The sequence below is a fragment of the Haemaphysalis longicornis genome, unplaced genomic scaffold (genome assembly GCF_048455015.1).
Source record: "Haemaphysalis longicornis isolate Haplotype H1 unplaced genomic scaffold, Haemaphysalis longicornis Haplotype H1 scaffold_8, whole genome shotgun sequence".
NCBI classification, from domain to species: Eukaryota; Metazoa; Arthropoda; class Arachnida; order Ixodida; family Ixodidae; genus Haemaphysalis; species Haemaphysalis longicornis.
Genome location: NW_027526445.1, coordinates 108,214,205 through 108,237,257, shown reverse-complemented (window position 1 = coordinate 108,237,257; position 23,053 = coordinate 108,214,205). Strand labels below are relative to the sequence as shown.

The 23,053-nt window shown below is 49.3% G+C and overlaps 1 protein-coding gene across 1 annotated transcript; it reads right to left on the bottom strand.

Moving 5' to 3' along the window:
• Positions 1-10,303: 10,303 nt before the first annotated feature.
• LOC144148992 (uncharacterized) lies at positions 10,304-22,480 on the bottom strand. Its single transcript, XM_077680516.1, has 5 exons — positions 22,374-22,480; positions 19,323-19,461; positions 14,368-14,513; positions 11,934-12,063; positions 10,304-10,601 (listed from the first exon to the last, which is right to left on the bottom strand). Exons 1-5 carry the CDS (start codon positions 22,423-22,425, stop codon positions 10,346-10,348), a joined length of 723 nt encoding a protein of 240 aa, XP_077536642.1. The 5' UTR covers positions 22,426-22,480; the 3' UTR covers positions 10,304-10,345.
• Positions 22,481-23,053: the final 573 nt, after the last annotated feature.

Here is a 23,053-nt window from a genome sequence, read left to right as displayed (position 1 = left end):
CGCCTCGTCGACACTCTGGCCAACTCCCCAATCTTGGGCCACTTCGACCCTTGTCCTCCCACGCAGGTGCGCACTGACGCCAGTGGCGGTGGCATAGTTGCTGTGCTCGCCCAAGTCCAGTGTGGTCACAAGTGGGTGATTGCGTTCGCGAGCCGCCTCTTGTCACCGGCAGAACGCAACTATTCCATCACGGAACGCGAGTGCCTTGCGCTGGTGAGCGGTGTCGGAAAATTTCGACCGTACTTATATGGTCGCGATTTCACCGTAGTGACAGACCGCCATGCGCTCTGCTGGCTATCGTCTTTAAAAGACCCCACTGGGTGGCTTGGTCATTGGGCACTACGACTACAAGAGTACACCTTCAACGTCGTTCACAAATCTGGATATTTGCACAAAGACGCCGACTGTCTGTCCCGTTACGCCGTCGGCACCTCTGGCACCGCTGACACTTCCGATGATGCCTACCTCTTGGCAATATCCGATTTCCTCCAGATGGGCGAAGAGCAACGCCGTGACTCTTCATTGCGCGCAATATTCAAACGCCTCTAACGTGACCCATCTGACCCCTCGCTACGAGTCTTCCTCCTCCTTGAGGAAGTCCTCTACCGTCGTAACTACCGCTCGGATGGGCCTGACGTCCTCCTTGTGGTACCTGAACACTTGCGCCTAGATGCCCTCCAACAGCTTTAAGACGCCCCCTTGGCTGGCCATCTCGGTGTTGCGCGCACTTATGCCCGCGCCCGCCACCGATTCTTCTGGCCTGGTCTTTATAAGACGGTCAAACAATTCGTCAACGCTTGCGATTTGTGCCAGCGCCGCAAGAAATTGTCAGTGCTTCCTGCAGGTCCCCTTCAGCCCCTGGATATTCCGACCGAACCATTCTTCCGCGTCTGATTGGACCTCCTTGGCCCTTTCCCTTCATCGCTGACCGGCAATAGGTGGATTACGGTTGCTACCGACTACGCGACCTGATATGCCATCACCCGTGCCCTGTCAACAAGCTGTGCCACTGATGTTGCCGACTTCCTCCTAGAAAACGTCTCTTTGCCGCACTGTGTTCCACGGGAACTCCTCACAGACCCTCGTCATTTCTTTCTTTCCAAAGTCGTCACCGACCTGCTTCGGTCGTGCTCCACCGGACACAAGTTGACCACAGGATAACATCCCCAGACAAATGGTATGACAAAGCGCTTTAATCGCACACTCACCGAAATGCTGGCCATGTATGTCTCATCTGACCAAAAAGACTGGGATGCCGTGCTTCCCTATGTCACATTCGCTTATAACTCTTCACGCCATAATCCACCGGCTATTCCCCGTTTTATCTGTTGTACGGTCGAGAACCAGCTTTGCCAATGGACATTTTACTGCGTGCTCCCTCTTCTTCACTGACAGCGTACGCTCACGACGCCATCACGCGGGCGGCGCTGGCACATAACGTCGCTCGCGCGCGGTTGTGCAATTTCCAGGTTAGAATGAACTAAAATACTTGGGTAGTGGAAAAAGCGGCGGCCTCCGAGTGAGGCACTTGGTGTCAACTGCACGAGGTGGCGCTCGCGTGCTCCGCCCGAGGGCTTTTTCGCCTGGGTAAGCGGCGGGCAGGCGTGCGTCGTGGTAACTCTTGAAGGGGCAGCAGTTATTTTTTCGTGTAAATTCATCACCGGTCTGGCGAATGCGCTATGTGATCATGTTGAGAATGGTATGTAATAAGCAAGGGCCTTAAGGGAAAGGTAGCTATGTTGTTTGCTCAGTTTTCCTCAGATGCATTGGCCAACCGAGCAGACCGCGCACGGTGTGCTTTAGGGATCGGGCTAGCAAAGATTGGAGAGCTTCGGGAACGTGTTCGCCTAGGCAAACTGCGAGCTTGGGCTTTCTTACTACAAGAGACAAACTCTCTACCTCACCTACCAAATTTTACGGCTTACACTACACCATCCATACATGATCGGTGCTGTGGCTCCAATGGATCTCCGCCAGGCAAAGCCGCCATCTTCGTGCTCACGGCTTATCCGCCGACTCAGATCCCCTTAGACGTTACCACAAGATGCTACCACAAGTGCACGCGGACGGGAGCTACTTGACTACTTCAGCGATGCGCACTTCACCCTGCTTAACGATATCTCATGTCCTACGCGCCGATGTACTCATCCCCGGATGCCACCCTACTCGCCCGACTTATCCTGGTGGCTTGGAAATGATACGATCTCCTGGCACCGAGAGGCCGACTGCTGGGGCAGTGATCCCCATCCCATCAGCCTTGGCATTGTCCCAACCATGACGCATCTCTTACGACAACGCTGCGCTGTAACAAACTGGGATCTGTTCCGGGACAACATCAACACAATGCTCACGGTGCCAAGTCCGGACCTCATCACTCTCGTTAAGGAAGCCCTGGGAAGCGCCTGTAAGGACACATGGGTAAAGGAATCCCGACCGAGGACATTCGAAGAAAATGTTTAATGGCAGCAGGCCTAAATTTGCAGCAAGACACGCATTACCCTCGGTGGCTCCATGGTCCTGGCTACCGTTCCCTACTGGACTATATTCGGGAGGCCAAGCTAGTTTTCTGGATATAGATCGGACCCGCTTGGTGTCTACTAAGCCTTGAGGCTAATAAATAAATGAACAAACAACAACAACAAGCCTGACCTTCGACTCTTACAGCTATGGGCCCAGCGCAAACAAGCTGAAGTGGCTGCCTCCCGAGATCCCTCTTCTGTGGAGGCCCGAATACGCTTACAACGTCCGACTGCGGCTGCCAAGCGTCATGAGAAGCGTCTGTCAAGGCAGCGATGGCTGAGCTGGTGTGAACCGCTCGGCCCATCGGCGACTACGTCATCCATCTGGCGCAACTTTCGTGCAATGGAAAGTGGAGGCCGCGCTCCATATGCGGCAGCCAGTGCATGTTTCGCATCGGACAAGGATCCTGCTCAATTTGCCGCCGTTGTTGCCCGCGCCTTGTTTCCTGCCTTTGGCATTCTTCCAGCCAGCAACCCGTGCCCGTTTCCCCTGCCGAGTCACGTCGGTTCCTCTCCTCCTGACAACGCCATGCGTGGAATTCAATCGCCTTTCACCATAGCCGAGTTCCTTGCAGCGATTGATCACGCCAAACATCGGACCGCTCCAGGGCCAGATGGCCTTACGTACGAGGTGTATAAGAACCTCGACGATCCAGCCCTCAGCAATCTCCTTGACTTCGTTAACGAGGTCTGGCTCTCTGGTGACATACCAGAATCTTGGCTCGAGGCATTGCTGTGTCCAGCCAAGCAGCGGCGCCGTGAGAACGTACTGACCCGTTCGCCCTATCTTAATCCCAGTCTCCAAAGCCAACGTCCCCGTGTTATTCGATGCTTTCCAGCAACCTCCCCGTATTGATGACTTCCAGGCGGCGTTTTCCAGTGCTTTCCGTTTTTTCTGGCGTATTCCATCGCTCTCCTAACGCTGGAAAATGCGGTCCCCGCGTTACTGTCGTCCGGCTCGGCGTTTTCCAGTGTATTCCGTTCTCTCCGGCGTATTCCATCGCTCTCCTAATGCTGGAAAACGCGGGGTTTTCCGACAGGGTACCGAAGCCTGGTAAGCCACCCGATCAGCTCCCTAATTTGCGTCCAATAGCCTTGACGTGCACCCTGTGCAAACTGTTGGAGCGCATGCTGGCAACCCCGCTTCAATGGCGGATGGACACTTTCCGGGGGTATAACCCGGCGCAGATCGGGTTTAGGCCCCGTCTGGGTACCGAGGATGGGCTTGACCACTTCTCGTCAATGGTGTTACTGGGCGGCCGATCACACAAAGTGCGCACAGTGGACATACAAGTTGCCATGGACAAGTTGCAGTGGACAAGTTGCCATGGACATACAAAAGGCATATGACAACGTAAGTCCCGGAGCCATCTTGAAAATTCTCCAAGGCCTTCTTCTTCCGGACAAGGTTTGCTCCTTCCTCCGGAACTTCCTCACAAAAGATCCTTTTCGGTTCGCATTGGTGGGACGAGTTACGGTAACTTTACGCCTGTCCGCGGAGTGCCTCAGGGCTCGGTAATTTCGCCTTTCTTTTTTAATATTAGTATGTCACCGCTGGCCTCGCATCTCTGCTCTATACCTGACATGCACTTTCTGATGTACGCGGATGACATCACAGTGTGGACTGTACACTCAGACCTGACTCGGCAAACTGCGTGCCTCCAACAAGCCTTGTCTGACACGCAGAAATGGTGCGAATATGCTGGACTGACACTTTCCGTCGAAAAGACAGCTTTTCTGCCTGTGGCCAGTGCTTGGGGCCGTCGCCGACTGGCGATGTCTCCAATCGTATTGCAACTATGCGGGCGACGAGTACGCACTGCCACCTCACTTCGCGTGCTGGGATTAGAAATTTATGCGTCCGGGTCGGCGTCTATGTGGATACGTTCAGCTCGCCAAAAAGCGGGACAGATGCTCCACCTCATCCGACGCATCTTACAGAAGTCTGGTGGCTCCTGTTCCAAAATGGCCCGTCTATTGGTGCGGTCTGTACTCCAGCCTCGGCTTGTTTACCAGGCACAATTCCAACACTTGAACCAGGTGAAGTGGGCTCGACTTGAGGCAATTAACCGAGCCGCCATGCGTGCAATTACCTGCCTCCGTAGGATAACACCGATCCCTGCTCGGCAGGCTGAAGCTCAAGTTAACACCTTGGATGAGCTTGTCCATCAGCGTCGGTCCGCCCGCATGCATAAATTCACCTTTGTTGCCGAGGCAGCGGCGTTAGAAAATTACATGGGTCGTTCACTACCCACATCTCCAGCCTGCGTCGTTACCAGGCCACCTTGGCTATACCACCAGGTGACCGACAACAGGCCACTAACGCGACTTCACAATCGATGCAACGGACATACTGATACGCTTTTGGCGGTCGCACAAGAACTGGCGGCTGAGTCTCAACCCCGGGTGGTGCAGGCATTTGTGGACGCTGGGGCCAAGGACTACGTGTGACAACACTACAATGTCCTTCCCACCCAGAGGCCTGTGAAACGTGCTTCTACGAAACACACCGCACCCTGCCGTCTATGCTGGCTGAGCTTACGGCCATCCGGGACGGCTTGCAAGCACTAACTCCTGCTCTTCATCAAGCCCCTGGAGGTACTACTTTACAGATTTATACAGACTCCACGGCGGCCATACGTGATTTACGTCGAGTGAATAATAACTCGGCTATCTCGTGGGACATTCATGACATACTGGATACGTACCCCTGCCCTCTGCGGCTCTCGTGGGTCCGGCGAAATACGCTTCCCGCTGACATTGCGGCGGATGGTGCCTGCCACACTGCATTTGTTCCACGACCATTGCCTTTACTGACATTAAATACCCCGGGACAGTTTTAGAAAGGAAAGAAGATCTTCGTCGCGCCACACGAGCTCTATTTCGACCGTGTGGAACGGACCTCCCTAGCCGACTCGCTCGCTGGGAGGAGGTCTTGCTGCGAAGACTTCGTGTTGGTGTAGCCATCTCTCCCGCTGTTACCCGGGAGTGGCCACCACGCTACCATGCCCCGTTCGACCAGAACTGCCCCTTTTGCACGGCTCCTGCCGAAAAGGCGGACACTGAACATTTGCTGGGGACTTGCCCTTCATTGGAAGCGGCGAGAACAAGACACCTCCGAGGCACAGGTCTCCACCCTGGCAGACCACCTGACCTTTATCGGTGGATATGGGGACCCCACCACCGCTCACTCCTTGCGTTTGTTCGCGAAACGGGAGTTAACCTATACTTGTAGCATAGTATTTATGCCAACGGGCATACCATCGCCATTAAAAAAAGTGCTACTTTTCTTTCTTTGTTGCTTGCTGGTTTTTGTACCGTGTTGTGTCAACTGAGGAAACAGCGGCATGCTTTAGTCTGGCCAGCATACGTCAACGGTTCTGTTTTTTTCTTCATTGCTTATTTCCTATCAAGTTCGCCATACCGAGGAAACAGCGATGTGTTTTAAGCAGGCCGGCATACGCAAACATTTGCGTTTTCTTTTCCCTGATTTTGGTACACGCAGAACACATGACAGATGTTTTTAAAATTTCAGCCAAGTCAGCTAAAAGTATGGAAATATACAGCATTCGCAACCGTAATTATCACCAAGTCACACGGCATCACTTTATTGCGCGATCATTTTAAAACTGTATACTGTAAACTGTGCACTGTAAATTGTAAGTATTCGCAGTGTCTATAGAGTTACGCCCGACGTAACCCAAAGTCAAAAATTGAAGTTATGTCCGACGTAATTTCACCCAAAATATGAGGTTACGCCCGGCCCGCGCGGCGGACGAGAGCGTGTGCGGAGGGGAATTTGGGTTCGACGTATTCTGCAGTCGAAAAGTAAGTCACGCCTGAAGAAATGAGAAATTAGAGTTAACTAGTTTATTCAACGGAAAAAGTTACGTTTGGCTTTAGGTCAAGAAAAAAAGTTATGTATGACGGAACCACAGTACACCACGCCCTAAGTAATCTACGCAGCCTTATCGCAATGGAATGCAGAAGGACGGATATAGGCGAGTTTCTGATCTAGAATCCCCAACTCGCCGCATTTTTCCTCACAATATTACGCAATGTTTCGTTTTCCAATATGTGACGTCAGTCAAAAAGAACACGAAAGTTCCTGCGTTATGCAAATACTGGAGCGGCATTGGTAAATTATAGCGGTACCCACACCATTGTCCCCTTTTGCGTTCGTCGATCTTCCGAGGGCTGCAGCAGCGGTGTGCAATGGATTTCGTAGGGTGCGTAGTTTCTTTATTTAAGCGAAGTATTTAAATTATTTTATAGGCATGTACACGCACTTCTTCGTATATGCAACACACAATATAAATGAAAAAAAGACTGGAATTACAAAAGAGAACCTTTTGCCGCATGCGCAATGCGAGGTTTCACGCACGCATGTAGCTCCTACCAAGAACGATGATAACATGGCTCAAAACCCGAGGTTTTTAAAAAACACAATTATTAATTGATTAGGACTAGTAAAAGGAATGTTGCTTTGTGTAAATTATTCTTCGGTGAGTAAATTCGCGCTGTAACAACGTTGAGAATGTTATTATTATAGCAAGGTCCTCATGGAAAAGTTTATATGTAGTTATGTCGTGCGCATTTACTGTTTTCTGATATTTTTAGCACATTTGACCAACCTAGCAGACCCCGCGTGCCGTGCTTTAGGGATCGAGGGTAGCGTATGTGTACACCTTCTTTATTATTTGCGGATTTTGCTACCGTGTTGCACGTGGTAACCAAGCAAACAGCGTCGTGCCTTAGGCATGTTGACGTGCGCAAACATTTCCGTTTTTTTTCTCGAATATTTGATCCATAGGCTAGAGCACTTTACAGGTCACAATTCAACCTGACAAAATATTTGCATAAAAGCCCGAGCCCGGCACCTGCACGGCAGAATTTAATAAAGTAAGCCTGAGCTCGCGAGACTTTTTAAATATCAGCCCGCGTCCGACAGACTGAATGTGAGAACGAAAAAGTTTGCTGTTTTTAACCTGAAAGCGTGAGCATAGAGCGAGTATATTGAATGTAAGTTTTTTTTAACATGGACTGAGTCGTACAACATAAATATCCTAGCACAGAAAATTAATTTTGTAGGATATCGGCAAGATATTTTTTAACGGCGTCGTAGCGACTTAGTACTCACCTTTTTTTTGTTTTCATTTAACGTAAACTATCAATGAGCAAAATTCTAGTTATCATCAATTGAGAATTTGCCACGCTCGATTTACGGGCCTCGCACACTGCATGCATGCGTCGGGGCTGGCACGGCCCGTGCAAGCGAAAATGTGTGCTGCCTGACCCAGGCTCTTGATGTTCACACACCACACAGAACAGGCATGTTTTAAGGACTCCAGTCGAGTCAGCGAAAAGCATCAGCATTCGCAATCGTAATTCTCAGAAAAGCACCGCACGGCATTCTTTATAATAAATCGCGATAGTTTTACAACTGCACAGTTCATCGGCATGGTGGTCACCTATTACCATAAATTAATTACCGCATTACAAATTCGCATGCACATGAACCGTACTGCCAACGTCTTGCAGACGTAAGATAATTAGGAACAGTTAGGAACTCAACAAACAAAAGCAGGGTAAAAGTAATCGCCAACATAAAATATGTTTAGCAATCACATAAATTTATTAGGGGCGCAGTCCCTGCCCACAATATTGCACTATCCTTTGAAACCGTATGAGCCATGGCCCTTCTGCAATTAGAGACCGTCGCACGCATAGCACCCTGTCTGTATTACCAATAAAAGACAGAATCAAGAACACTTAGGGACCAGTGCAGTGCCTGCTAGGCTCCTAGTGTAATTACACACAAAAAATACCATGTGCAGCGGTTAAAAAACGCCAAAACACAGCGTGAATCACCGAACAGCAGCATAACGGCATCTGGCTCAACGCGCGCCGCTTCGGAATCTCCTCGGGCGGGGCGCCCCAGCGCCACGCGCGGCGGTTAACATGTTTGGCTTCAAGGGCGCCGTGGGGAGCAGCCGCCGCTGTTTCCACTACCCAAGTATTCTAGTTCACTGTACCCAGATGGCCCAAAAGCCCCGTTATGACGATAGGCACCGCACTGTGTCTTGTCCGCCTGGCTCTCAGGTGCTCCTGTGGACGCCTCTTCGCCGAGTTGGCCTTTCCGCAAAGTTGATGCCTTGTTACGCCGGACCTTATCAGGTGCAGCGACAGGTGATGGATGTCACGTACGAAGTTTCTTTTAAATGCAGAGCATTTCTTAGCCTCGCCTCTTCCTGCGTCGGACGGCGTCCACAGCTCCGCGTCCGCAGCAGGTGCGCCTCTCCTCCATCCCTCCTCTCTCAACAGCAGCTGGCGTGCGCATGCGTCGTAGTCAGCCCGTTCGCTCCGTCACGGGTCTCGGCGTAACAGGTGCGTGATAGCAGCGCGGTGGGGCGTGGAAGGGCGCGCGCCGCTTGCGCATGCGCGCTCTCCCCCCCGTACTGCTCTCCCTCTACTGCGCGCGCTGCCGTCATGGCGAACACTGTGCAATCAACCTCGTCGGCAACGTCTACGCCAATTGTGCCTCCTACGCCGCTGCGACAATTGCCGACAGCGGTGTCGACACCACTCTCTACACCAAGACCTACAAAGTCGGCCACGGGGTTACCGTCCTCGCGATCTACCTGGCGCCCAACCTCCCCCGAACGACGGTTACCGAGTGCGTCGATCGTGCGGTCGACAGCGTGTACGAGCGCTTGGGAACAGAGAAGTGCGAGTCGTCCGTTCCCCTCGTGCTCGTCGGAGACTCTAACGTTGACCTGCGCACGGACGACTGGTTGATAGAGTACATGACCACCAACCACGGACTCTACTGCGTCTCAAACAACAACAGCAAGCAACCCACCACCATCCACGGCAGTTGCATCGACCTCGTCTTCGCTAGTTGTACCAACGCACAAACGCTGCTCAAAGACCACTTGACGGTCCACTTCAGCGACCATAAAGCAGTCCTTCTCTCCGTACAATATAACGACGGAACCGACCAATAATAATAATAAATGACGCATTCAACCCTATATACACTCTCGTCTCGCTCTCGTCTCTCTACCCCAAAACAACACCAACGCAACTACGACCAAACTACCCACCCTAACGCGACTTTACTCTCCTCTCTCTACCCCAAACCAACACCAACGCAACTACGACCCAACTACCCACCCTAACGCGAATTTACGCGGCGTTAACGAATCCCAATGCTCTGCATTTACTCGTGTTCCCCTCGCGGGGAGGCGCGGGAATTTTTTTTACGTCCCTCCACATTCCAAGCGTCTCCTTTGTCGGACATTGTTCCCGTGTCTCCCCTCAAGGCCTATCGGACGCCTGCCGATAGCGACTGCTAGCCAACACCGGGAAGGTGCTTTCGCCGGGGGGTCATGTTAGACGCTCCAACTACAAGGAAACGCCGAAGACGACGAAAGACGCCGGACGGTGCTCGGTTCGAGAAAGAAGATGTTAAGGTTGATCGGCCAGCTTTCGAACTGTTTGTTTATGAGCTGCTGCATTCAACCATTGCAGATTGTGTAAATATCGTAAATACGCCTCATTTTCATCCTAACAATATTGCCTTATGTATTTTATGCAACATCGAAAAATGTTTGTTTGTGCGCTGTCCATTACCGGGGGGGGGGACACTTTTTGTCATGTTACTGCAAGCAAAAAATATTTACGAATTACAAGGACGGCTGCTGCGGATGCCAAAGCTGAACTACCCCGGGCCCATTATTTTCATAGTTCCAAGGAGCTCCTCTCCCGGTAAGGAGAAAGTGTACCCGTCTAAGTTTAATTACAAAGTCGTTTGGATTAGGTGCCTATCCGAGATAGCTTCCAGCAATGCTGGCCAGTGGCTCAATAATCGCCTTTCCGCGAGCGTTCCTGTCGTCTTTCTTGGAGAGGGGTGGAAGTGCCTCGCAAGCACTCGAATCTTTCTTGTACTTGCTGCAAGCCACATTGAGAACATCGCCCAGCACATTCTCGAAGATGAGCTTGAAGTATTTGATGGCCGCTGGCAAATCGCACTTGCTTGTCAGCCGTTTTTCGGTGCATTCCAGGAAATCCAGGTAGTAGCTGCAAATGAAAGCGCGGGAAAACGGAAACACGATGCCTGAGGTTCATTCCGCAGCCAACATTGGGAACACAGAAAGTGTACATTCCTGTCGAAATGTTCGTGGTTAGTGACATGTTGTTCCACAAGTTACGAAAAAAGCGTGCGTGTGTATACGTGTGCGCACGTGGGTAGAGAGGAAGACGAACGCTAAGATGAAGATGAAGAAGAAGCACTGTGGAGTGTTGTCTTGGCGTGTAGAATCTTCCACACAGAGAAGCTGCGATAAAATGCCTCGTTCTCCGTTAATGTTTCGAGGGTCTCAGGAGACTCAAATCAAATTGTGGATATATTCATTCAAGCAATTTTGCAGACATCGCTATGTTTCTTAACGCTCTCACGACAAAAATAAACCTTAAAATAATTTTGATGTCTTTACGACGAAAATAGATGATTTTAAAACGCTCAAAGGTGCCTTGAGATATCTATTCCGCAAAAACCTGCAAGCGGGCACTTTTGAAAACCTAACCAAGAGTGTTTTCTAGTGATTCACCTAATTCCTAGCGGTACCTGTTACACCCTTCTGCGGGACTTGTTAACGATGGTTCGAGCGGATTTTGTGTAATGTGGCATAAGCGACCCTTTACGGAAAAATTTGGTTATGAATGACGGAAAAACACTTAGTGCTATTCCTCCTTCCGTATGCTCGGGTTATCGCGCTAAATACTCGTTCGGTGTTGTTTTTTAACGTCCTCAGTGTTCGTAGCCATGGTTCATCATTGCACGCATTGCATTGAACTTGTAGGGCCATGAATGGCAAAAAAGGGTAACGAGCATTAAAAAACAGTAACAAAACCCTTCTGATATATCCCTTAAAGCTATACCTCAAAGGAAACCTTGACCTAATAAGCATTCGCCATTCGTTTTATTAGGGGATAAGGAATGCGTATCTGCAGGCCCAATTGGGGCCCGTCAGAATGTTTCGAGGCCAAAAAGCTTTTATGTCTTTCCGCTCAGACTTGCTTTTGCTTCCAGTACAAGTACAAAATACCCTTCAGGTGCGGGGAAAGCACAAGAATACAAAAACTACGAAATTGTTGTTAACAGTAACGCAGTCGCATGTCATATATTGATCTCGCAGAGACAAAGTAAATGTGGGACGCAGAGCTGCGCTGTTACATCGGAAAGGCATCTATCCATGGCAATGAATGAGCTTGTATTCTAAAGAATTGGCAAGCCACTGGACGGATATTTTTAGCTAATTAGAGAACCAATTTACTTTGGTTAACCTCAAAGAATAATTTTAGGTTGCTCATAATCATTCTCCTTCCATTAGAAGTTCACGTTACACTCACCAGCAAGAATAAGCGACCTGCTGCTTGGCAGGGGCCTTGGAAGCACGATGCAGGTCAACGAAGAAGTCCTGTACGCAGGTTCTGACTTCCGGACCAGCCCTGTTGATACACTTAGCACTGTCCAAATATTCTGTCGGGAACAAAAAAGAAACAGGAAGTTCAATTGGAATCGCCACGCAAATATCGGGGATGCTTAGAACCTGGAATGTGATGGCAAAGCTTAGTTATACCATCGTTAGATTTCCAGTTGAACTTTGAGCACTTGGCCAGACACCGGCACAGCACTCCCCGAAGCTCTGTTCGTTTTTTCGCCATCGCAAGAAGCCCCATATTCAACCACGTCGGTACCTTCCCGTCCCAAGGCGGTTCCTACTGAACGTTCGGCAGCCGCCTACACTCTTACACTCTTTCGGCTCTGCTGTTTTTCTTTCCCAGCGCGGGCTCCTGTGTGGTGCGCCACGGCAAGTCGCAGGCAGGGTGCCACAGAATAGAATTCCCGCCAACCGAGTGAGTGCCCTCGTATCATCACTTAAGCTTGCCCATACATGTTTATTGTCTTTATCACAAATTTTGCTTTAACGCAAGGCTTTCTAGCTCTACCAACCAACGGTTATTTCGTGGAGTGCGGGACAACAAACTCCCAACACGGTGAAGGCGGCGGCAGGGGATAAGGAGGTGGGGGGGGGTTTAACTCCCGGAGCATACTAGAGATGGCGTGGCCAATTTTCCCAGCGCTCCCCGAGATGAAGTGCCTGCTCGTAGCCGGCGGCTGCACCGGCGGTACTGCATTGTCGTCAGCGTTAGGGATGATCGTTTCGGGCCTGTTTTGGTGCAGCTTCGCGTCCATTGTACAGTGCCTTCGCACGGCTTGATTAACTTGTTCCACAGCACCTCCAGGGTAACCCGCACCCGGAGGAATTAAGTGGTCCTACGGCAAACATACGTTAAGTATTGGTTTCCAGGACGGGAAAACGAAATGTAAAAACTACATACAGACATCTGGCCGACAGAGAAACGCAACATTTTGCGCACTGCTTGCCACGAATGGGACACCCATTTCTAAATTGGTGAATAGAATTCGGTCGTGCTTTAAGAGCTATTACAAAAAGGCGAAAGTAGCAACTGGCTCTGATAAATATCGACTCTAAAAGTTCCCTAAGCTTTCTCGCAATTCTAAAACGTGTAAACTAACTAGTTTAAATCGGCATTAATGGGAATAACTACGCTGACATGCCGAATTGTTTCGGTGTCTGCGCTTGTGTCGAGCTGTGTGCAGCCCCAAGCTAGCACATCAGGATGGCTAGGTGCCGCTGCCTCACCCTTCGAAAGACGGTCCTATTCGTTTTCTTAATCCCGACTCACGGCCGGGCAACAGCGGCGGCGTCCGCCGCTCTTTCCCGGGGGTGGCCGACGCCATAGATGTTCTTACAATATACACTAGAGAAGGATCCGGCGCTAGCGTCTATGCGGCTCACAACAAGGCCATCTGTGTGGTCATGGCCCACCATTATATCATGCGCTCGCCTTAGTTTGATCATTCGCTTCGATTTAAACGTTTTAGTGACCGCAAATTTAAACAAAGAGCCGCAAAAATGCGACGAATAGTGTGCAATTATGTAAGTGGAAAAAGCATTGGCTGTTTTTAAAACTAAGAAAAAACGAAGTAAAGCGTATTTTTGCCGGGACGGTTGTCCCTACTATTCTGCAGACCAAGCTGGCAGTTAACAAAAATGTTAATATTTTGTGGGAAACGTATTAGAAACTCTCATTTTATTATTTTACCATTATTTCATACAATCAATTGTTTGAAGAGCTTGGAACTGTATTTGAGCGTGCCTGTGAAAACGTCGCCTTCGTGGCGAACCGATGCACCTATTATCAGCTACCGTTTAACCAAACTTGCTGCTGAGCAAGGCACAACTTAGGGGCGCAGTTTACGCCGAAAATGAGCAACTCACCAAGCCCTAGATATCCTCAACGTATTACAGTGTACATTACTCAACGTGAAATTGCCCTTTATTGCACTTAAATAAACTTGAATTCGTTTCAAAACTTTCGGAACACGTAGCTTCATTCCATCATAAAGTACGCCACTATATTTTCCTTACAACCTCCGCTACCAAACCAACCACCACCACCATCATCATAATCATCATCATTAAAGTCATCTCCTCCTGTATAGGTCCAGTGAAGGACGAAGGCGCTCCCGTAAACACCCCACATTTTTTTTCTCCTGACCTGCGGGAACTATTTTTCCTTCCGAATGCTTTTATTTCGTCCCTTGCAACGGCTATGGTCCTACTCTTCATTTAGTATTAGCTATTTGTAGCTGCTCGATTAGCCATGCACTCCAAAATAGGTCACGAAATCAACGCGTGGAGGGACATAATCGGCGATGTGAAGAGGTTACGTCAGCGGCGGAAACGACACATACCCTTTTGTCTCGGGGCCGTTTCGTCGCACAAGATGTCGTACTCATCTGAGGAAGCTTCGATCATAATTGAAATGACGGCCTTGGGAAGACCATCCAGGCACTTCTTTGTGAAATTTTGGAGGCACTCCAGCTCGCCGCTAAAGAGTCTGTAATCAGAATAGAACAGTTGGTAAATTTAAAAATTTGTTAACTTCAAAATTTCGAGCAACGCTTGAAGAAGGCGGCCTATTTGACATGTGTTCGATCAATACTATACTATGCCTGCGCGGTATGGGATCCTTCACAACTGCTACTGATTGATGAAATAGCTTAAATTAAAAACCGGCGCCTAGGTTGGCCTTGGAGATGTACAAAAACGCGGTAACTGCGCTCAAATAAAAAACGAGCGTTGTTTGGGACTGCTTTCCTTGCGCCGTCAAAAATTGCGGTTAAAGTTCTTTCTTCGGATATTCAAAGATAAAAGACGAATTCACAAAAATAATTTAAAGAACGTCGTCGCCGTTTGCGTTGAACAGGCTGTTTCAAAAATAAGGAAATTGCGTATCTGGACGGACTTATCCGCAAAGTATTTTTTGTTTGAAATATTAAAGAGTTGAACAAGTTCTGTCAAACGCAAGTGTGCTGCAACAATGAAGATTTGTGTATGTCAATGCTGTAACGCCCTGCTGTAGGACGTTCGGACAAGGCGGAGGGATCTCTGAAAGTAAAAAAGAAAAAAGTAACCCCAAGCTGCTTTCCGGCCAGCAACGTCATCCATCTCTTTGTTTGAACCTATGAAAATTGTGAATGCAGAGTATGTCTTTGATGCAGAACCTCGAAAAATATCCAAATTACTGGAATTCCGCGTTACTCTTGAAATAAATAATTGCATTTCCGCCAGCCTTGTGGGGTTTCCACTCAAAGCACCGCACATGCACAATTCCGGCATGCGCCCCTTATCATCCCCAGGTAAGTTTACCTAGGAGCGTTATCACAAATTTGAAGGCTGATTTTAGCTAAAACGTTTGCGGTTTATAATCTTGTCACTACGGTAAACAAGATATTTCGACGTTATTTATACGCTAAGACGGCGCTTACCCGTCATATTTTAGCTAAACAAAGTCACTTCATTCTTTGACGCATTTTCTCTGCCAAAACTATGGGAAAGCTTTATCACAGACTGAATGACTGAATTAGCAATACTTTGGTTTAGAACGCCGCTGGGGCCTGCGAGCACCCATAATCACATCTGATGGAGGGCTGCTAAGTTGAGGACGCGGCGAACTTACGGTTCCCTGCACCATCTTATCCACATGAGAAGTCGTTGTGCTGCGCCCCGACTTTTATAGGTCGGGGCGCCGTCGAGTGGAAACCTCACTGCCAACAACGTTGGTTGGGGTGCGGGGGTCAAGTCAGTGGAGGTGGGGACTGCTCGGAGCGCCAGCACTGCCCACCAGAGCCCCACCTGCCGATTTGCAGGGACAGGGCAAACCCATCGTCTCCTACTCGGGACACACAAGATGGATCGCGCTCCCTGTACGGCTTCGCACAGGGCGACCTGCAGTTGAAGACTAGCCTCCAGTGGAGGTCATAGTGCGCGCGCAGTAGTACCCGGACACCTGACGCGTCCACGGGGGTGTAATGTACAATTCAGGTAACCACGCAAGCCGTAGTGTTCAGGGCCGAGTAAAACCACTCGAAAACTCGCGCATCTAGATCGACAACTGGTCCCGGTGGGGACATTCCCCGAACGGAGACCTCCGGCCGATTGCTCACCGGGGTCCCGGATGGGGTAGAGGTCAGCCCTGACGCAGTTGGTGCACGAGACGCTCGGTTGGGTAGGTGAAGTCCGTGGCCACCCCGGCTAGGCCGACGTGGTTGCCGAATCCGGGATTACCCGCACCCCGATTGTGTGGTGATTGCACACCGGGCTGTGTTGGCCCGGGGCTCCTGACACTTGGGAACTCGAGTTCCCACCACACGGCCGCGTAGGCCAGTTGCCACGCACCCCTTTAGCTGTCGGACTCGTAAGTACCGACGTTTCCCGTGGGACACCACATGGAAGTGGGTGAGGGCAGGGGCGAGTGTACGCCAACTCCTACAACTCCCGCCGGAGCAGATGGTCAATGCTCATGGTCCTGGTCAATGCGCTTTAGTGGCCGGGGTTGTCGTCCATCCAATGTCGGTGGGCGTCGGGAAAGCCAAATCACCCATACCCACTTATGGGGATTAGCCAAGAAGAGTTTAGTTTAGACGTGAAAACCAATTAGGTAAGACAAGATGGGGGAACAAGAAAAAAGGAATTAGTCAGTGTTACCCCTGTCACACGGGAACTTTCGCACGCGATTGAGTCGATCCGGATCGCGTTTAATCCGGATCCGGCCAGTTTCAGTCGCGATTGAGCCCGATCTCGCTCGAACTTTATCCTGGTTCCCCAACCGTGATTGAGGTTTCCACGAGCGATCGGACGAAATCGGTGATTCTCTCGTCCGCACTAAGTAATGGCACAGAAATTGACAACGTCCACTTACGCCATAAAGTGTAGCAAAACACTTTACTCCCATAAACGTGCGATAACATTTATATAGTTGCGCATACCTACGACCGGACAAAGCTACCACAGGCAAGCCGCGAAATACATTTTTGCCCCGTCCGGCGTACGTGGGTGCAACCGGTGCTACTTCTCAATCGCCAAAAAAGTCTGTGATTCTTACGGACGCAATCAACATTCTACGCGGTATAAAACGGCCAGATGAAACCTCCTAGTTCATCTTAAATATCCGGCAACGAATCAGCACGCTGCAGACCCGCGGACGTTTTGTGACCTTTTTCGGGATACCGGCTCACACGGTAATCTCAGGCAATGGCAAGGCGCACGCACTTGCGCAAAAAACCGCAAGTGACTCGTCAACTGGGAAAAGCTGCATCCCCCGGGATCACCCCTTCTCTTCTGAGCATGCACATTTTCATCAGCTTCGTTCGGTTATACCGCCATCATCTGCATGTCAGGACGAGAAGACGGATGAGAACTGTGAGAACATAGCGGAGGAACCTTCACCTACTTCGAGCTCAGAATTCTACACCCGCCGCAAGGCGGACAGGAAGTCGCAACTACGAGCGGCTCTAGGTGTGAAGTGTCCAAGCATTCCTCAGCGTTCGGCCCAGGAAATGGCACACGATCGTTCAAAGGATTACAACTGGGTCGTCAAGAACACCACACGTTCGCGCTACATCATACGGCAGTGTAGATGATCCCGTGTGTTCACTGTGCTCAGCCAATTACGACACTGCACACGTCCTGTGAGACTGCCCTCGCTTTGCCGACTGTCGACACCCAGCCTTCAAAAACGTAGAATTGGCAAGCCCACCCAGCCTAAATGATGGGCTTTATCCAAGTCTCTCCAATAAGAGCGAAGAACGGCGCCTGCTCACCGCTCTACGAAACTTCCTCAAGACATCTGGCTTTCACCATTTATTTTAGTTTCGTACCCCACTGGATGTACCATTTGCCCCCCCCCCCCCCTCCCATTACATAATCCCTCTCCCCTAGACACCCAAATTCGCTAAAGCGTAACATGTCGTCTTTGCATCTCTAGTACATAAAATAAATGCCTGTTACCACCAACACCTGCAAACGTGCCGTGCAGCAGCGGCGGTGCGCCAAATGCGCTCGAAAAGTCAACCGCGCTTCGCTTAAATCCGGGTTGTAAGAGTCTGTGCGACAGGGGTTTCAATTCAAGACAGAACGAAGAGAAGAGGGAGTGGGTAAGCAAAATAAAAGTCAGTCTGATCCGAATAGTTTTAGCAAGGTAGATCATCCGTGTCTGGAACGGATGACTGGACGTCGTGACAAATTTCCCCATGGCAATGGTCACCTTCTTTGTTCCCCTGAACGACGAAACGACTGTAAGAGACAGGGGAAGTCATGGGCGTCGCCGGCGAGTCTCCCGCAGCCTCCTCCGATGATGGTTCTTGGGTTAGCGGCATATACCCATGTGGGAGACTGCCGAGGATTAGGGCCATTGTGGGGTTATTGTGCCCTAGTTGATTAAAACCGTTTAACGAAAGCAAATCGCAGAAAAGGAAAACCTAAACACAGAAAACAGCATGAAAAACACAAAGAAAACAAAATACAGAAAGAAAACTCATGCGCGCTTCCGTCTAACGACGACAATGGTTGAGCGCCAAGCTTTATCGTGATGGATGCTTTGGTTGGCCAATCCCTTATTGCGAGCAGTGCTCCTCTGGAGGTACCCTCCACTTTTCTGGAATACCCACACCAAGTCTCGCAACTCTTGGTTTGGGGTGTACGACGCGAATCGATACCTGCTGTTTCGCGTTAGCTCCGACCACGTCGAAATTGGGCAATCGGATATACGTCGGCTTCATAATTCGAGAGCCCCAGGTCGATTAAGCCCACGGGAAGCGTTTTCTTTTTCACTTTACCCTGAATCCTTCATAATCATCGTCAAGGAAAGTAGGCTTTCCTGCAGGGAGTATTCTCCTTCAACGGCATGAGTCAGGACAATGAAGAAAGGAACTCTCAACAATAGCCCAAGTGCAACACTGGCGAATCACTGATCCGGATTTCGACAGCCCTGCCGTTGTGTCGAACTCCAGCAATTTTTCTGCAACAGTGCGAGCCATTGTATTGGCACCTGTAATGTATTCACCATGGTCTCGGCTGACACTGTCCATACTACGGGACATTCCTTTGTTTGGGAATACAGTGTCATCAGTTGAATAAAAGGGATTTCTTGTTTTTAATCAACCAAGAATACATCTGGAGTAAATGTTTGGAAGGACACATGTTTTACTCGTGGGCAGCAATGGTGAGCACTTTGACAAAGTGTTCTCAGGTCCGTCTCCCGCAATTCTTCTAGCCTAACGTAAAGACTGAGTAGACCATTGATTATTGTTAGCCTAAAGTTTAGTTATAACGAGTTACAAGATGTCTTAAAACAATTATTACTTACTTGCAGTCCTTTTGAAGTTGCTCGGCAGTTTCAGCAACGCGTTCAGTTACTACAAACGGTATAAAGGAGAATCCGCACTTCTCGGCATCCGCAGCAGTACAACCAGGAACATCCTTGAAGACAGATACGCTGGATACAACTGGAAATAAAAATATGAAATGCTCCCCTCAATTATGGGTACATATTGATGACTAGTCGTCGCAATGCGGTACCTTTTACGTATCGTTGCTTACCTGAATTTTCGGGGATCTATGAATGCACCTAGTAAAAGAATTCGTGGATCAAACGCCTTACTACTGCGTCCTTGCTCGATATCTTGAATACGTTTTCCTGAGCTACCAGCGGTATTGTTTTCAAGGTAAGGAGTGTAAACTGTTTTCTTAGCCAACAACTAAATACGTTTGTTTGGATCCACGGAACACTACGAAAGGGATGACAAAAGTTCTTTGTTGTAATTTTTATGGTAGTAAATACGGACCACGATAATATTTCACTTGCAAAAGACGCTATAGCGATAGTGAAGCTTTCGGTAAGGATTCAAATAAGATATAACAGAGGGCTAAGGATCTGATGTCTTAAACATTCTGAGACTTTGGGCCCAGTTTTCTGGGATAAAGAATCACAATTCCTGATTTATTTCGGTAACTTCGTTGGCCTCTTCGGTTCACATCCTTCTTACGTAACAGGCGCAATGCTCGGTGTCGGTTATGTTAGGTAGATGGTGTCTGACGCCGCTGCAAAACTAATATAAGTGCTGCGTTTCAGGCCAAGTGTGCCTAAAATAACCCTAAAAATAAGAAGACTTTCAGGCTCAGATAACGTATTTTTAAAAGTAAAAAAGACCAGCGTTGCCATTCACTGCGTACTCGTTGACACTGCAATGCAGATCGGCTCTGAAATTAGTTCAACGTGTTTTTTTTTCTCGCACCGAACGGTAGATATATGTTAGAGGCCAATATTTTGGGGTAATGGCGGCTTGAAACATTCATCCCTAGTTTTACATGGTAGGGTTAATGCTAGGGTTAACAGTACGGGTTAACAGTACGCTTAATCTGAAGATATTACTGCACGACATTGTTCTTCATGGCCAGCTTCCTGGCTCAAGGTCGCAACCTCTGAGGAACCCAGTAAAGCTGATCCCCTAGAGGTCGCATCTTTCCCCATTCGTCTTTCGATTCGTCTTTCGGTTTTTCTTTCCGTAAACTTGAAGAATAAAGCGTTTATATACACAATTTCATTTTCAACCAACAGCGGAACCGCTGCAACCACTTAAGAAACAACCCGCCGTGGTGGCTCAGTGGCTAAGGCGTTGCGCTGCTGAGCACGAGGTCGCGGGTTCGATTCCCGGCCGCGGCGGCCGCTTTTCTGATGGAGGCGAAAAGCAAAAACGCTTGTGTGTACGAGATTTCGGCGCACGTTAAAGATCCCCAGGGGGTCAAAATAATCCGGAGCCCTCCACTACGGCGCGCCTCATCGCCTGCGCTGCGTCGGCGCGTTAAACCCCTCAATCAATCAATCAAATCACTTAAGAAACAGTAAACATGCCAACCATCTCTCCTATCTTCCCATGTACTCTGTCCTCCCTACCCCACCTCCTGTAGACGAGCAGGCCTTCCTGTGTCCGCCCCTAGGCGAGACAATTTGCCCCGCTGTTGGGGAATCTTCCCATTTCAATTTTCAATACATACGTACATACATGCATACATACATGCATACCTACATACATACATACATACATACATACAATACATGCACTAGGTAGATGTACAAACAAATTATAATCTTAGTGTGCGGATTTTGTAACCCCGCCTTCCTGGCTTTGTGTAAAGACGCGTTCTTTCCCGATTGAGTACAACAAAGTGAGTGTTTACGCGGGTGCGCACTTAACCACTAAATCGTTTTATGCCCACGTACAATAATATCTCAGTGACGTCCTAACCATCACGGAAGTGACGTCGCTAGAAAAAGTGCCATTGGCGCAGCGGTGCCCGGATTCGATCCCACGAACTCTCTCGCCCCAACCGGAGGCACGTGGCGCTCTGCCCACTGCACTATGAACAGCGGCGTGAGCAGCTCTACGAACGCGCCTTATGTCCTTCCATATCACTAATTCAGATGGTGCTGCCATCTAGGAGAATGAAGCGAAGTAGCGCATCATGACGCAAATGAGTGCCGATAGTTGGCGCTTCTGATAGCGCCTTCGTGTGCGGGACACGCGCTTGAATTGAGGCACCCTCCGCTGTCGCGTTGTTACCATGACTGTTATGTGTTTCAAGCTGCTGTTTCTGTACATGTCATTTTTGGTTTTGTTGTCCGGGAATAAACCGGTTAGGTTTTTTTTTCTTGCGTGTCGGCGTCACTTCCTGTGGCGGGGTCAGGCTCCCGAACCCTTCGCACATGAAAGAGGTTCCTTTAACAATCAACTGCTCCGAAGGAGGCCCCTTTCGCCTTCGAGTTTTACTGATTCCTATGAAAGAAGGATCAACTACAATTTTCGCACAGTACCTGAAACGCTTTGGTAGATAACCGTCTTCTTGACATTGGAGAGCGTAAACTAAAAAAAATTCTTTCAGGCATGTAACCCAGAATGGCTTCCTAAAATGATGATAGTTGAGATTCAACCGCTGTAATAGAATACTCCACATCGCGGTTTTGGCCCTGTGTGAGCCATTGTTCTATACGTCACGTTTAAATTACGTGCTAGGACTCGAGCGTCGAGGTGATAACTTCGGCGAAAATGTCCATCACTACTAAAGGATGTGTGGCGAAGTATTTGCCTCTTTTGTGTACCAAAAAATAGATTCTGAAATAACATCTTTAAAATTCGCCTGCCGAAAGAGCATTAGTTATTCGATGAAATGATCTAGTCTGAATAATTGGTCAGGCACACAAATACTTAAGTACACAATTTTCGAAAACTTCGCTTCGCGTAACTACGAACTTCGTCATCCAAGCTACGATGTAAGGTCAAAAGCGTACATATGATAGCAATATCAAGGCAAATTGTCTCAGCTCTCCTACACTGTTACGAAGTTTGACATATTAACTCACCTCCGAAGGCGATACCTAGAACGACAGATAAAGTCAGAAATCCACTGGCCATCTTGATGCTCTTGCGGGCGGGTAGCCTGTGGTTCTATTCCCTCCGCAGACGGGGCTCGCTATTTATTCTTCTGCCCACATGCTTAACTGACCGGTCGCTGTGTCTCCAAGTAATATCATCGCAGCCGACGGCGGGACACGTACGTGCTCACGATAGTCGGCACGTACGTTTGCTCAATTTCGATTCTCACCGTGATCACTGTGCTGATATACGCAATGATATGAGAGTTGCCACATCGGGGCAAGTGTGCTCACCCTTGCAATGAACATGAAAGCAAGGTAACCACACCATGGAAAGCAGATGTTGAAAGTAGTGTCGAAGCTGGCACCCGCCTTTGTTTCTATGTCACGTTTTGCGAAACATCAAAGGTTTTTATGTTCCTCGCTCCCTTCCCTACTTATCTCAAGGATAATGTGCCACCCTTCGCCTGCGGTCGTTATCGCCGCGTTGGTGCGTGAAACAGCCTCGGGATGTGCAAACATTTCCACCTGGCTTCAGCTTTCTGAGGGAAGCAGCTGCCAAAATTTTCATGCGAAAGCGTTTAAACGCATTTTCCCGCGGTGCGTCGTCTTCCGCATGGTCAGGTTTTGCTAGAGAGCGAAGGCTGAGAGAAAGTTCGTCATGCTAG